The 16,039-nt window shown below is 50.6% G+C and overlaps 1 protein-coding gene across 1 annotated transcript in view; it reads right to left on the reverse strand.

Annotated features, from left to right (window-relative positions):
* The window catches only part of LOC140410951 (tRNA (32-2'-O)-methyltransferase regulator THADA), a 496,539-nt gene that overhangs the window by 321,521 nt on the left and 158,979 nt on the right, over positions 1-16,039 (reverse strand). The window contains exons 18-19 of the mRNA XM_072499809.1: positions 4,305-4,453; positions 3,245-3,388 (exon numbers count right to left, since the gene is read on the reverse strand). Coding sequence (XP_072355910.1) covers positions 3,245-3,388; positions 4,305-4,453 — 293 coding nt within the window. The remainder of the gene's footprint in view (positions 1-3,244; positions 3,389-4,304; positions 4,454-16,039) is intronic.

Genomic DNA, 16,039 nt, shown 5'->3' on the forward strand with positions numbered 1-16,039 from the left:
ATTAGGAATGATCGTAAAAGTTTCTTTAAATACATTAAAAACAAACGGGAGGCAAAAGTAGACATTGGGCCGCTCCAAAATGACGCTGGTAATCTAGTGATGGGAGACAAGGAAATAGCTGAGGAACTAAATAAGTACTTTGCGTCAGTCTTCACAGGAGAAGACATGAGTAATATCCCAACAATTCAGGAGAGTCAGGGGGCAGAGTTGAATATGGTAGCCATCACAAAGGAGAAAGTGCTAGAGAAACTAAGAGGTCAAAAAATTGATAAATCTCCGGGCCCAGATGGGCTACATCCTAGAGTTCTAAAGGAGGTAGCTGAAGAAATAGTCGAGGCGTTAGTTATGATCTTTCAAAAGTCACTGGAGTCAGGGAAAGTCCCAGAGGATTGGAAAATCGCTGTTGTAACCCCACTGTTCAAGAAGGGAACAAGGAAAAAGATGGAAAATTATAGGCCAATTAGCCTAACCTCGGTTGTTGGCAAGATTCTAGAATCCATTGTTAAGGATGAGATTTCTAAATTCTTGGAAATGCAGGGTCGGATTAGGACAAGTCAGCATGGATTTAGTAAGGGGAGGTCGTGCCTGACAAACCTGTTAGAGTTCTTTGAAGAGATAACAAATAGGTTAGACCAAGGAGAGCCAATGGATGTTATCTATCTTGACTTCCAAAAGGTGCCTCACGGGAGACTGCTGAGTAAAATAAGGGCCCATGGTATTCGAGGCAAGGTACTAACATGGATTGACGATTGGCTGTCAGTCAGAAGGCAGAGAGTTGGGATAAAAGGTTCTTTTTCGGAATGGCAACCGGTGACGAGTGGTGTCCCGCAGGGTTCAGTGTTGGGGCCACAGCTGTTCTCTTTATATATTAACGATCTAGATGACGGGACTGGGGGTATTCTGGCTAAGTTTGCCGATGATACAAAGATAGGTGGAGGGGCAGGTAGTATGGAAGAGGTGGGGAGGCTGCAGAAAGATTTAGACAGTTTAGGAGAGTGGTCCAAGAAATGGCTGATGAAATTCAACGTGGGCAAGTGCGAGGTCTTGCACTTTGGAAAAAAGAATAGAGGCATGGACTATTTTCTAAACGGTGACAAAATTCATAATGCTGAAGTGCAAAGGGACTTGGGAGCCCTAGTCCAGGATTCTCTAAAGGTAAACTTGCAGGTTGAGTCCGTAATTAAGAAAGCAAATGCAATGTTGTCATTTATCTCAAGAGGCTTGGAATATAAAAGCAGGGATGTACTTCTGAAGCTTTATAAAGTTAGGCCCCATTTAGAATACTGTGCGCAATTTTGGGCCCCACACCTCAGGAAGGACATACTGGCACTGGAGCGGGTCCAGCGGAGATTCACACGGATGATCCCAGGAATGGTAGGCCTAACATACGATGAACGTCTGAGTATCCTGGGATTATATTCATTGGAGTTTAGGAGGTTGAGGGGAGATCTAATAGAAACTTACAAGATAATGAATGGCTTAGATAGGGTGGACGTAGGGAAGTTGTTTCCATTAGCAGGGGAGACTAGGACCCGGGGGCACAGCCTTAGAATAAAAGGGAGTCACTTTAGAACAGTGATGAGGAGAAATTTCTTCAGCCAGAGAGTGGTGGGTCTGTGGAATTCATTGCCACAGAGGGCGGTGGAGGCCGGGACGTTGAGTGTCTTTAAGACAGAAGTTGATAAATTCTTGATTTCTCGAGGAATTAAGGGCTATGGAGAGAGAGCGGGTAAATGGAGTTGAAATCAGCCATGATTGAATGGTGGAGTGGACTCGATGGGCCGAATGGCCTTACTTCCGCTCCTATGTCTTATGGCCTTTACACGAATGGTAATAACCTGGAACTCTAAGAAGAGGGCTGGAAGTGGGATGTCATTTCAAAAGAAAATTGGATGGGCACTTAATGGAAACAAACTGATAGGGATACGGGGATAGAGCGTGGGGAATGGGGCTGACTGGATTACTCTGCAGAAAGCCGGCATCGACTCGATTGGACAAATGGCCTCCTTCGGAATTTTATGTTAAGAGCACTTCCAGCACTTTTTGTTTTTATTTCAGATTTCCAAACCTCGCAGTATTTTGCTTTGTTCCAGCATAATTTCCCTGCTTGTCCTATGTCTCTAAGGATGTATCACCCCATTGTCCCGAATGGTTCCTATTTAGATTAAATTAATATAGTGAGAGGGGAGAATTAAGGAGTCTTGAAAGAGGATCCCAAATTAGCTCAGAGGCAGGAAACAAAGGCAATGGTGGGTGGCGGGTGGCTGGAAGCCTGTTTCTAGTGAGGCTCCAAACAGTGCTAGTCTCCTTGCTCTTTGTGGTATATATCGATGACTTTAACTTGCTCACAGATGATACAAAAAATGGGTGTGTGGCTGATAATGATAATGAAGAAGAATACTGTAGAAGATATCAATGGACTAGGTGGGGCAGGGTGGGGGGGCTGGGGAGGACAATGGCAAAATGAGTTCAGCCCATGGAAGTACGCAGTAATGCATTTGGGGAAGCCTAACAAGACCAGGGAGCACACAAAAAAAACTGGTTACTGTGAGGTGCAGAGGAACAGAGGACCTTGGAGTGGATGTCTACTGATCCCTAAAGACTGCCGGACAGATAGATATGGTAGTCAAGAGACATACAGCATACTTGCCCTTATTAGCCAAAGCATAGAATATATGAGCAAGAAGGTTGTGTACTACATGCAGTTCTGGCCATTGCACTAGGAAAGATGTAATTGCACTACACAGGCAACAGGAGAGATTTAGCAGGATATGTCCTGCTCTGGAGAATGATAGCTATGAGGAAAGGTTGGAGAAGCAGAGCTCGTTTTCTTTGGAACAGAGGAGGCTGAGGGGTTGCCTAATTGGAGGGTCCATAACCAGGGACATATATTTAGGCCAAGAGGTATGAGATTTAGATGAGATGTGAGGGGAAGTTTTTTGACCCGCAACGTGATGGAGATCCAGAACGCACTGCCCAAAGGGTGATAGAGGCAGAAACCCTCATAGCATTCAAAAGGTGCTTTGATATACACTGAAGGGCTGTCTGTAGCTTACAAAGCTATGAACCAAGAACTGGAAAGAGGGATTAGACTGAATGGTCCATTGGCAGCAGGTGTGAAGCGATGAGATAATGGCCTCGTTCTGTCAATTTCTATGATTGTGTTTGATGCCTTGAAGTGTTACTGTGCAACTGATGGTTTAACATCAAGTATTATCCTTCTCCTTGAATCGTAAACACTCACCCAGTGCCGACATTTCAGAAGAATGTTCAGGAAAACCCCTGCGATGTTCTGTATCTGTGTCACAGAGAGCAGGTGAGTCGAATCTGCAGAGGAATGGGGTGAAAGTCCAAGCTCCACCAGGTATCCCAGGAGCAGACCCAACTCCTGCCAATGAGCAAAGACAAAGTGTCAAACCTTCCCCCAACTTGTTGTTTGATGAGACTCCACATGTGCTGGCAACCTTCCAGAACCTCAACAGATGTTGTGGACACTCAATGTCAGTGTGTGTGCTGGTCACTCACCAACACCTCACCCAATGTCCCCATATGTGAATTGAGATTATGGAGCCAGGAGTTTCCAACGGCCAACATGGGTGGCATGATGGCACAGTGGTTAGCACTGCTGCCTCACAGCGTCAGAGACCAGGATTCAATTCTGGCCTTGGGTGACTGTGGAGTTTGCATGTTCTCCCCGTATCTGCGTGGGTTTCCTCTCGCAGCCCAAAAATGTGCAAGTTAGGTGGGGCTGCGGGGCTAAGGCAGGGGAGTGGGCCTGAGCTGAGTGGCCTCTTTCTGCTGTAGGAATTCTATGATTCTAACACACAACATCAGATGGGATGCCAAGTCTCAGCTCAATAATCAGTTTGCTGTTGAATTGTACAAAGCATCAAAGCTGACTGGAACCTGTCAACAGGAAGACACATTTTAAGTTGCTGATAGCAGCAAAGGTAATGGAGGCACTGGTCATAATCTTTGTTCCTATTCTGTTTTTGCTTTCTATTCCTTTGTTACTTGTTGTATCTCTCCCAGTCTGTTGTGGATTCCAGTTTTATGTTGTATTTGTGCAAGCCCCGCCTTCATACCGTCTCTATATTCATTTATTGACTGTATGTTGACAAACTCAAATACTTTCTCCCATTGTATATGTGTAGAACCAGTCCATATCTCCTTGTGGGGATAATTTATAATGCACCATACTTCCACTCTAACTTCTCCGGAGCAAGTCACCTCGGCTCATTTGGTTATGCAAGGGACCTATTCAATGAAGATTTCCCAGGTACCAGGTTTACTGAAGAGCTTACCCTGAGCGTAACCCAGCAGCAGGTTAGGATCAGTTTGTCATCGTCAGTTAACAGCACCGAGTCCTCTCCAACATCCTGCTCCAGACCCTTTCCCACAGCTATCACAGCCTTGACAGCAATTCCCATATCAGCAAAGGATGGAGCTGTATCTGGAAAAAAAGGAATACAATGATTAATTTTATCTTCCCATCTCTCAAAGACACTGGGCGGGATTCCCCACTCCCGCGCCGAAGTGCCCACGCCGTCGTGAACGCTGTCGAGGTTCACGACGGCGCGAGACGGCCCCTTTCCCGACCGATTCAGGGCCCAATAATGGGCTAGGGTCGGGGCCGCGTCATCTACACGCGCCAGGCCTTGTCGCCACGTAAAGGCGGCGCCGCATACATGACGCGGCTGGCGCCGCATAACTGGCGTCACCCGCGCATGCGTGGTTGCCATGCTCTCCGAGTCCGCCCCGCAAGAAGGTGGTGGACGGATCTTGCGGGACCGCGGAAGGAAGGAGGTCCTCCTTCAGAGAGGACGGCCCGATGATCGGTGAGCACCGATCACGGGCCATCCCACATTTGAGGTACCCCCCGGTGCAGGATCCCCCCCCCCCCCACCCCCGCAGGCCGCCCCCACCCCCCCAGCATTCCTGGCTGTTCCCGACGGCAGCGACCAGGTATGGACGGCGCCGGGGGAACCCGCCGTTTTGGCCTGGCCGCTCGGCCCATCCGGGCCTGAGAATAGCAGGGGTGCCGGAGAATCGCCATTTTGGGTGTCTCCGACGATTCTCCGGCCTGCGTGCGGCCCGCGGAACTCGACGGGGCCGTACCCGCCACTTGGGAGAATCGCGGGAGGGCGTCGGACCGCCGTCCCGGGAAATTTTGGCGGCCCAGGCGATTCTCCCAACCGGCGCGAGAGTGGAGAATCTCGCCCACTGACTGTGGAGTGGACTCTGGAATCTAACCAAAGGTTGGGTTGTTTTTATGGACCGATTATATTGGAGGATTCAGTGTCGATGGAGGTGGTTAAGGCCAGGTGGAAGGAGGAATTCCACGTTCTCATGCTAGAGGCTTGGTTTAATCCAACTCAAAGTAGTTTATTGATCGCACCTGACTAGGTCTAGAAGTGTTGTTTCTTTGCAGGGGTGGGATTTTGATGCCCCTTGCAAGTTTTCTTTCATAATCCATTTTAGTAGCTCTTATAAGCTGACTTACTTCCCTTTGCTGGTCTTTGTACCTATCCTATTCATCTGGATCTATGCTATTTTTTACATTTTTGTAAGCCCTTTCTTAGTTTTATGCTGTCCCTAACGTCTTTAGTTGTCCATGGCTATTTTCTTTGTGAAAAGGAGCCTTTTCCTCTCAGGGGTATGTACTTGCCGTATCTCGTTTTTTTTCTCTAAATTTAGAGTCCCCAATTAATTTTTTCCAATTAAGGGGCAATTTAGCGTGGCCAATCGACCTAATCTGCACAGCTTTGAGTTGTGGGGGTAATACTCACGTCGGCACGGGGAGAATCTGCAAACTCCACGACAGACAGTGAACCGGGGCCGGGATCAAACCTGGGTCCTCAGCGCCATAGGCAGCAGTGCTAACACTGTGTCACCGTGCTGCCCTATTTCTGCATCTCGTTAAATATTTCTTCAAATATTCTCTTACTAAAAATAAATTTTGAGTACCTAATTATTTTTTCTTCCCCAATTAAGGGGCAATTTAGCATCACCAATCCACCGATTCTGCACATCTTTGGGTTGTGGGGATGAGACCCACGCAGACACAGGGAGAATGTGCAAATTCCACACAGACAGTGACCCGAGGCCTGGGTTGAACCCAGGCCCTCAGCACCCTAGGCAGCAGTGCTAACACTGTGTCACCGTGCCGCCCTCTTTAAATATTCTCCACTGATCTTCAGTTGTTTGACCCATTAACAGAACTTCCCAGTTTACCGTGGACAGTCTCTGCCTCATCCTGTTAAACTCAGCCTTACCCAAGTCTAAAATTCGAGTATCTGAATCGTGCTATTCACTTTCAAATGCTACATTAAATTCAATCAGGTTGTGATCATTATTTGATAAATGTTCATGCACAGTTAGACTACTAATTAAATTTGGCTCATTACTCATAACTAAATCTAATATTACCTGTCCGCTTGTTGCATCTAGTATATTGTTGCAGGAAACAATCCCAAACACATTTCAGAAATTCACTACCTTTCTGACAGGTGCTTGTCTGCCTCTCCCAATCTATGTGCAAGTTAAAATCCCTCATTAATACTAGGCGGAATTCTCCCCCCCTCATGCCGGGTGGGAGAATTGCTGGGGCACCGCGCGTGTCCCGCCATGCCGCCCCAACGGGATTCTCCCCCCCCCCCAAAACCGGCGCGGCTGGCCGCTGGGAGAATCGCCGTTTGCAACGGGCGAGCAACGATTCTCTGGCCCGGATGGGCCGAGCGATCTGCCCAATACGACGGATTGCCGCCGTCGCCGTCCACACCTGGTCGCTGCCAGCGGGAACAGCGCGGGAACGCTGGGGGGGCGGCCTGTGGGGGGGGGTTCCTGCACTGGGGGGGGGGGGCCTCAAATGGGGTCTGGCCCGCGATCGGTGCCCACCGATCGGCGGGCCAGCCTCTCTGAAGGAGGACCTCCTTTCCTCCGCTGCCCCGCAAGATCCATCCGACATCTTCTTGCGGGGCGGCCTTGGGGAGGACGGCAACCGCGCTTGCGTGGGTGACATCATTTAAGCGGCGTCAAGGCCCGGCGCGCATAAATGACGCAATGCCGCTCCTAGCCCCCCCCCCCCCCCCGGGGGCTGGTTTTCACTCCGGCGTCGGCACTTAAGACTCCCGATGGGAGAATTGCGCCCCCAATTCTGCCTTTGTTACGGACTTGCCTAATTTCTGTATTTGTACAATCTAGCACCTCAGAACTGCTACCAGGAAGTCAATACACAACACCCATTCCAGTTTTAGATCCTTTTTTGTCCCTCAGTTCCACCCATATGGTCACCACTGGATGCTTTCCCCTCATTATATCCTCCCTACCATTGAAGTGATAGTATTTCTAATCAGTAAGGTTACTCCACTCCGCTTGCCATATTCTCTCTCTCTCCTGTAAACTTTATAACCAGGTATATTTAGTTCCCAGTCCTGACCATCCTGCAGCCATGTCTCCGTAATAGCTACTACATCAGAATTTTCAATTTGAATTTGCGCCTGCAGCTCATCTAGTTTGTTCCTTACACTCCGTGACTTAGTACATAGAATATCATTCGGGTGCAAAAAGCACCAAGGATTCACCCTTCCCATCTGAGTCATAAAAGAAAACAAATCCCTGGCCATCCCAGGTGGAACAAGAGATTTAGGTTTGGAATGATCCAATCTCGGGTCCAAAGCTCAGGTCCGCACCTAAAATAAGCTGATGTGAGTCAAGATTGGGGAGGGAGGTCACCTGGGAGCTAATAAGATTCATATCATCCCAGTTGGAGGCATAAACATTAACCATAACTATCTGGGTGTTCAACAGGGAGCCACAAAATATAACATATTGAGCACTGGGGCCGGTTATAATGTAAGAGGGGGAAAACTGAACTCTTTTATTAATTAGAATTGCCGTACCCCTGGCCCTGTCATCGAAACCGGAATGAAAAACCTGCCTAACCCACCCCTTGTGCAGCCTGGTCTGATCCCTGATACGCAGGTGAGTCTCCTGCAAAAAAACATTGAAGTTTAAGCTCTTGAGATGGGAAAATGCCCCAACCTCTTCACTGGGTCATTCAAATCTCGAATGCCCCAGGTGACCAAACAGATTGGAGGTCTCCCACCACATCTTAATCGGGAGTCAGCCATTCCCACCAAGAGAGATCAAGGGGCACTGAAAAGGTAGAGCCCAAAGATCCACCCAAGATGGCCACAGTGGTGGTATGTATTAGGGGTAATACGGTACCTGTGAAGCCGAGAGGCTATTGGCTGACAGGTCCCGGGTCCTGGTTGGATCTGCCGCCTTCTGGCTCCGCCCTGAAGGCAGAGTATAAGAGCTCGAGTTCTCCCAGCAGCCGCATTCTGTAACGGAACTGCTGGGGAACAAGTCTTGCTTAATAAAGCCTCGATTGATTTAATCTCTTCTCGACTTGAGTGAGTAATTGTTGCGCTACAATTTATTAAGCAAGCTTAAAAGACTATGGAGCTCCGGATCGCCCCGGAGTGTCTGCGAATCAGCCCCCATGCAGCAAACTCGGCAGCCGTGTTTAAACACTGGCTAGCCTGCTTCGAAGGTTACCTTCGAACGGCCCCCGGCTGGACCACGGAAGATCAGAAAATGCAGGTCCTGCATTCCAGGGTGAGCCCGGAGATCTACTCGCTCATCGAAGACGCGGAGGATTTCCCGACGGCGCTCACCATGCTGAAAGGAGTCTACATTCAGCCCATAAACCAGGTCTCCGCACGCCGCCAACTCGCGACGAGACGGCAAATCCCCGGAGAATCGCTCGACGAATTCTGCAGCGCACTCTTGATTTTGGGGAGGAACTGCAACTGCCCGTCGGTGAGCACGGTCGAGCACACGGAGCTACTAATCAGAGGTGCTTTTGTGGCAGGTATGACTTCCTCGCAAATTCGCCAAAGACTGTTAGAGAAAGACTCGTTAGGACTCACAGATGCACGGGCCCTTGCGGCCTCCCTCGACGTGGCCTCACAAAACGCCCGCGCCTACGGCCCCAACCGCGCGGCAGCCCCTTGGGCTCCGTGGACCCACGTTGCGACCAACACCCCGGCAGCCCCCCCCCCCCCCTCCCCCCGCAAGCCTGCGCGGCTAGAGCACCAGACCCTCCCAGTGGGCCCCGCTGCTATTTTTGCGGGCAGGCGAAACACCCCCGGCAGCGTTGCCCGGCCTGCTCAGCGATTTGTAAAAGCTGCGGCAAAAAGGGGCATTACGCAGCGGTGTGCCAGTCCTGGGGGGTCGCCGCAATCCCTGGGGGAGAACGGGGACAGCAGACTCAGCCCCCCCAACGATCCACGTGCGGCCCGCGGGCGCCGCCATTTTGGGTGCCGGACACCACAAGGGAAGGATGGGCGCCGCCATCTTGTGACCCCCGGCCACATGCGATTCATGGGGACGGCTATTTTGTCCACCCCCGACGGCGTGCGATCCATGGACGCCGCCATCTTGGCTGATAGCCAAGGACCCCAGCATAGACGGCTCCACGGGGTCTGAAGAAAACGCTGCGACGCAACAACCACGACTGGCTTCGGTGACCCATGACCAGTCGCGGCACCGGACGCTACAAACGGCAACAACAACGGTGCTGATCAACGGGTACGAGACGCCATGCTTGATCGACTCTGGGAGCACGGAACGTTTTATCCACCCGGATACGGTAAGACGCTGTTTTCTTTCCATTCGTCCGAGCACCCAAAAGATTTTCCTGGCAGCGGGGTCCCATTCAGTAGAGATCCAAGGGTTCTGCATCGCGAACCTAACGGTGCAAGGGTGGGAGTTTAAAAACTATAGGCTTTACGTCCTCCCCCAACTCTGTGCTCCCACTCTATTGGGGTTAGACTTCCAGTGTAACCTCCAGAGCCTAACGTTCCAATTCGGCAGCCCAATACCCCCACTCACTATCTGCAGCCTCACAACCCTCAAGGTTGAACCGCCTTTCTTGTTTGCGAACCTCACCCCGGATTGCAAGCCCGTCGCCACTAGGAGCAGACGATACAGCGCCCAGGACCGGACGTTTATCCGGTCCAAAGTCCAGCGGCTGCTGAAGGAAGGCATAATCCAGGCCAGCAATAGTCCCTGGAGAGCCCAGGTCGTAGTTGTCAAGACCGGGGAGAAGCAGAGGATGGTCGTAGACTATAGTCAGACCATCAATAGGTACACGCAGCTAGATGCGTACCCTCTCCCCCGCATATCCGACATGGTCAATCGGATTGCACAGTACAAGGTCTTTTCCACCGTGGACCTCAAGTCCGCATACCACCAGCACCCCATCCGCCCGAGTGACCGGCGGTACACGGCCTTCGAGGCAGACGGGCGGCTCTACCATTTTCTAAGGCTCCCATTTGGCGTCACGAACGGAGTCTCGGTCTTCCAACGGGAGATGGACCGAATGGTTGACCAGCATGGTTTGCGGGCAACGTTCCCATACCTCGACAACGTAACCATCTGCGGCCATGACCAGCAGGACCACGACGCCAACCTCCGCAAATTCCTCCAGACCGCTAACGCCCTGAACCTCACCTATAACGAGGAAAAATGCGTTTTTAGCACCAACCGTCTGGCCATCCTGGGATACGTAGTGCGCAATGGAGTGATAGGCCCCGACCCTGAACGCATGCGCCCCCTCATGGAATTCCCCCTCCCCCACTGCTCCAAAGCCCTGAAACGCTGCCTGGGCTTCTTTTCGTATTACGCCCAGTGGGTTCCCCAGTACGCAGACAAGGCCCGCCCGTTAATCCAGTCCACTACCTTCCCCCTGTCGACAGAGGCCCGCCAGGCCTTCAGTCGCATCAAAGCGGATATCGCAAAGGCCACGATGCACGCCATCGACGAGTCCCTCCCCTTCCAGGTCGAGAGCGACGCATCCGACGTAGCTCTGGCGGCAACTCTCAACCAAGCGGGCAGACCCATGGCCTTTTTCTCCCGGACCCTCCACGCCTCAGAAATCCGCCACTCCTCAGTGGAAAAGGAAGCCCAAGCCATAGTGGAAGCTGTGCGACATTGGAGGCATTACCTGGCCGGCAGGAGATTCACTCTCCTCACTGACCAACGGTCGGTAGCCTTTATTGTTCGATAATGCACAGCGGGGCAAAATTAAGACTGACAAGATCTTGAGGTGGAGGATTGAGCTCTCCACCTATAACTATGAGATCTTGTATCGTCCCGGAAAGCTGAACGAGCCGTCCGATGCCCTATCCCGCGGCACATGTGCCAACGCACAAGTAGACCGCCTCCAAGCCCTCCACGAGGACCTCTGCCACCCGGGGGGTCACTCGATTCTACCATTTTGAGAAGTCCCACTACCTCCCCTACTCAGTGGAGGAGGTCTGTACAGTCACCAGGAACTGCCAAATCTGCGCGGAGTGCAAACCGCACTTTTTCAGGCCTGATAGAGTGCACCCGATAAAGGCTTCCCGTCCCTTTGAACGCCTCAGTTTGGATTTCAAAGGCCCCCTCCCCTCCACCGACCGCAACGCATACTTCCTGAACGTGGTGGACGAGTAGTCCCGTTTCCCCTTCGCCATCCCCTGCCCTGACATGACAGCGACCACAGTCATTAAAGCCCTCGGCACCATCTTTACACTGTTCGGTTTCCCGGCGTACATCCATAGCGACAGGGGGTCATGAGCGACGAGCTGCATCAGTTCCTGCTCAGCAAGGGCATTGCCTCAAGCAGGACGACCAGCTACAACCCCCGGGGCAACAGTCAGGTAGAGAGGGAGAACGGCACGGTCTGGCAGACCGTCCTACTGGCCCTGCGGTCCAGAAATCTCCCAGTTTCTCGGTGGCAGGAAGTCCTCCCGGATGCCCTCCACTCCATCCGGTCGCTACTGTGTACCACCACTAACCAAACGCCTCACCAGCGCCTCCTTGTCTTCCCTAGGAAGTCCTCCTCCGGGACGTCGCTGCCGACCTGGCTGGCAGCCCCAGGACCCATCTTGCTCCGAAAGCATGTGCGGGCGCACAAATCGGACCCGTAGGTCGAGAGGGTTCACCTTCTCCACGTAAACCCTCAGTACACCTACATGCGTACCCCGACGGCCGACAGGACACGGTCTCCCTGCGGGACCTGGCGCCCTCCAGAAACACACACACACTCCCAACACCGATCACCCCCTCCCTGCCACCGGCACACCCTACGACCGCCCCCTTCCCGGGTGGATCAGTCCTCCTCCTGTGCCCGCCCAGGAGTAAAGAAACAGGAACGAACAGCCCAACGCTCCCAGAGACGACAGTGCCCGAGCCAGCACCTGCACCACCACCGGGGCTGAGGCGATCGACAAGGACGACCAGGGCACCCACTCGACTCGTGGAATCCGCGTGACACCAGAAAAACTTGTAAATAACTCTGACAACACCTGTACATAATGATTCTGACAAAACCTGTACATAATGATTCTGACAGAACTTGTACATAGTTAACGGTTGGGCTAAATGCATAGCCACTGTTCGAAATTTGTTCCAGGACCAGCCTTGTAAACCCCTACCACCAAGCGAACCACCACCCCGCCGGGTTCTTTTTTAACAAGGAGTGAATATGGTGGTATGTATTAGAGGTAATACGGTACCTGTGAAGCCGAGAGGCTATTGGCTGACAGGTCCCGGGTCCTGGTTGGATCTGCCGCCTTCTGGCTCCGCCCTGAAGGCGGAGTATAAGAGCTCGAGTTCTCCCAGCAGCCGCATTCTGTAACTGAGCTGCTGGGGAACAAGTCCTGCTTAATAAAGCCTCGATTGATTTAATCTTTTCTCGACTTGAGTGAGTAATTGTTGCGCTACAGCCATCAAGCCAAGTCAGAGGCCTGGACAAAGAAAAGCCAACAGACAACGTCAACAAACCACCCACACCCCCTCCCCCTCCCAAAAACGGCATCACCATTGAATGTGGCCACTCTCAAAAGCAAATAAATGTCAGGCAAAGACATAAGAAAACTAAAACCTACATTTAACAAAATCAAACAAAACAAAAACTTTAAGCTCATTTTCTAAAAAAAAACTACTGTAATGAGCTGCAGTGAACCGTCCAAAAGGACTCCAATTAACTAATTCCCTGGTTCATTATGCAGTTTACAGAGCTGGTCACTGTTAGCTGCTGGGGGGGGGTTGTTAATGGCGAGGTTATAGTGTTGTGAGGGGAAGGGGGGTTCTTACTGTTTGGTTGTAATTCTGTCCATTTCCAAAAAAAAATCTAACTCCCCGATTATCAGGGAGAGTCTCAAAAGGTGAAAACGGAAAAAAAAATTAAAAAGAATACCAAGGCACCACTTAACTTGCAAGCTCCATTGACCACTAAAAGTCACGCCAAACAACACTGAAAAAAGGAAACCATAAATTAATGTAAAGAACAAAACCTCCATGCAGTAGAGCAGAGTTTTTCCAACTCGGCGGGCGCGTGTCGGTCACGACGTTCCTGATCGCATGACGCAAGCGACTTTTCAGAATGCCTGCTACAACCCGCTTTTAAGTTGACAATGCTGGCCATGACCAGCCTTTAAATGTGAACGCTGGAGTCTTCCCGCCAGAAGCAGCGGCAGAGAGCAGGTCTCGCAACCGGCATGTACACTGACACGTCCGTGATTTGGGCGTGAAATCACAGAGGAGAGATTCTTCAATTTTCTAGCTGCCAGCAAGCAAACAACTGGACTGTGTGAAGAACTGAAGATGGATCATTTTTAATAAGGAAGAGAGGGCCTGAGACACAAACAGGCCAGGATCTCACGATTGAATCTGCTGGAGAGTGTTTCTCCAGAGAGGTCCACGGCAGGACAAAGCAGTGCTGGTGTGAGCTGTATCCAGAGCTCCAGGGCCTCTGCTGATCAACTCTTTAAGAGATGCACATCCTCCCCGTGTGTGCGTGGGTTTCCTCCGGGTGCTCCGGTTTCCTCCCACAGTCCAAAGATGTGCGGGTTAGGTGGATTGGCCATGATAAATTGCCCATAGTGTCCAAAATTGCCCTTAGTGTTGGGTAGGGTTACTGGGTTATGGGGATAGGGTGGAGGTGTTGACCTTGGGTAGGGTGCTCTTTCCAAGAGCCGGTGCAAACTCGATGGGCCGAATGGCCTCCTGCTGCACTGTAAATTCTATGATAAGAAACTGAAATTGGGAACAAAGCAGTGTAAAGATGATTTCTTGAGGTATGGCATTGTTAATTCTGTCAATGAAAATCAGGGTGTACAGCCCATGTGTGTGATATGCAGGGAAGTACTGGCAAATGAAAGTTTAAAACACTCAAAACTTCAAAGGCATTTCAAGACTAAGCTTGGCGAGTTTGAGGACAAACATCTTGATTTTCTTTCAAAGGATTCAGCGAGAACTTAAATCATCATCTATACAACTCATGCTAGCACTGCTTTGTCTTGCCATGGACTAATCAGCTGAGGTCCTTTTTTATAATATATAAATTTAGAGGACAAAATTATGATTTTTCAGTTGAGGGGCAATTTAGTGTGGTCAATGCACCTACCTTGCGCATATTTTGAGTTGTAGGGGTGAGACCCACGCGGATACGGGGAGAATGTGCAAACTCCACGTGGACAGTGACCCAAGGCCGGGATTGAACCCGGGTTCTCAGCGCCGTGAGACAGCTGTGATAACCACAGCGCCACCGCAGTGGTTAATCAGCTGAAGTCCTTAGCAGGAATGTAACACTGAATGACAAAGCAAGTGAGATGGTGAGGACCGAGCAGACTCACTGGTCACATTAAAGGTAAGTGAAAATGGTGGGTCGTGGAGATCAGCCGGCATGACGCTGTGAAGCCACTGGGCTAACCACTGTGCTACCCTGCTGAAATTCGGCCGGTTGGTAAAAGTGGGTCCCGGGGGGAAAAGTTTGAAAAGCACTGCAGTAGGGTCACACAGAATGTCGGTTTTGACTTTGCGGAGAGCTGCTATGGTAGTGTGACAGAGGTGGAAGTCAGATTGGGCATCACTGCAAAGTTCTGCTCTTGGTCTTAGATCATGTCGTTTCTGTCATTTAATCTCTCCCACCCTCCTCCCAATTTCGGACATTCACCTTTGTTCTTCCCACCATCTACACTTTTACTACTTCAAAACCTGTAACATCTATAACTTTTTCCTGCAATGTTATGTGGAATTTTCTATTTTTTGGCCACGTGTTGTTTTGGGCAAGAAAAGTGATGATTATCCCACCGGCAGCATTGGCGAGGTTTAGTTTTGTATTTTTATGCACTTTGGGGAAAAAGAATTTCCACAACTTTCACCCCACACCTGTGGCAGGTTAACTCTGATTGCCCTCTCCGGTATCAGCTGAACTCTACAATCAGGGGGGCGCCCCATTTAAATTCCTCCACAGCACTTGTTCGAAGTCCAGTCAGGAGGTTAGCTGCTAGGAAGGCTGCCCGGAGGGAACACGCACCAGAATGTTGACGTGGTGGAGGAGAGACAGGACATACTATACCCTCGGGCTGGCAGAAGACCAACCAGCAAGGTTACCAATCCCGCATGGCAGCCAGTGACAACACTGCTAGGCGCAGCACAAGACGACTGGCATCCAGTGCAGGAAGAAGATAAATGATCACCCCTGTGCAGCTAGGGTAAGTCTCTTCGCATTTGTCACCAGTCACCCATTTGCACGCTCATGACTCTTCCATTGGTAGCTCACTCACTGCCACCTCACGGGGTCCCACCGCTCAGCCTCCCACACTCTTCCTCATTATCCCTCTGGTTACTTCCTCATCACATCCCAGCTCCACCTCACCAACCACACGTGAGGCATTGTTATCATCTCACCCAGCACGTGCCCTATTTACACTCTCCCCATTATGATGAATTAGGCATCTTTATATATTATATTTTATATTTGTGACAGTAATGTTATTAAAACCTTGGTTTAAAATGCATACAGACAGTGTATCTATTAAAGCTGCGATTAAGAAGAGGTAACCATTGTTTCTAACCATTTACTTGTTCACATATAGATGGCTATTGGGACACTGTTTGATTGCTGGAGATTCCCTGGGGTATAGATAATTTATGAGGGAATGCTGTTTAGTCCTAGCTCGGCAATTTGTGGGACAGCACT

Source organism: Scyliorhinus torazame, chromosome 1 (assembly GCF_047496885.1).
Source record: "Scyliorhinus torazame isolate Kashiwa2021f chromosome 1, sScyTor2.1, whole genome shotgun sequence".
In the NCBI taxonomy this organism is placed as follows: domain Eukaryota; kingdom Metazoa; phylum Chordata; class Chondrichthyes; order Carcharhiniformes; family Scyliorhinidae; genus Scyliorhinus; species Scyliorhinus torazame.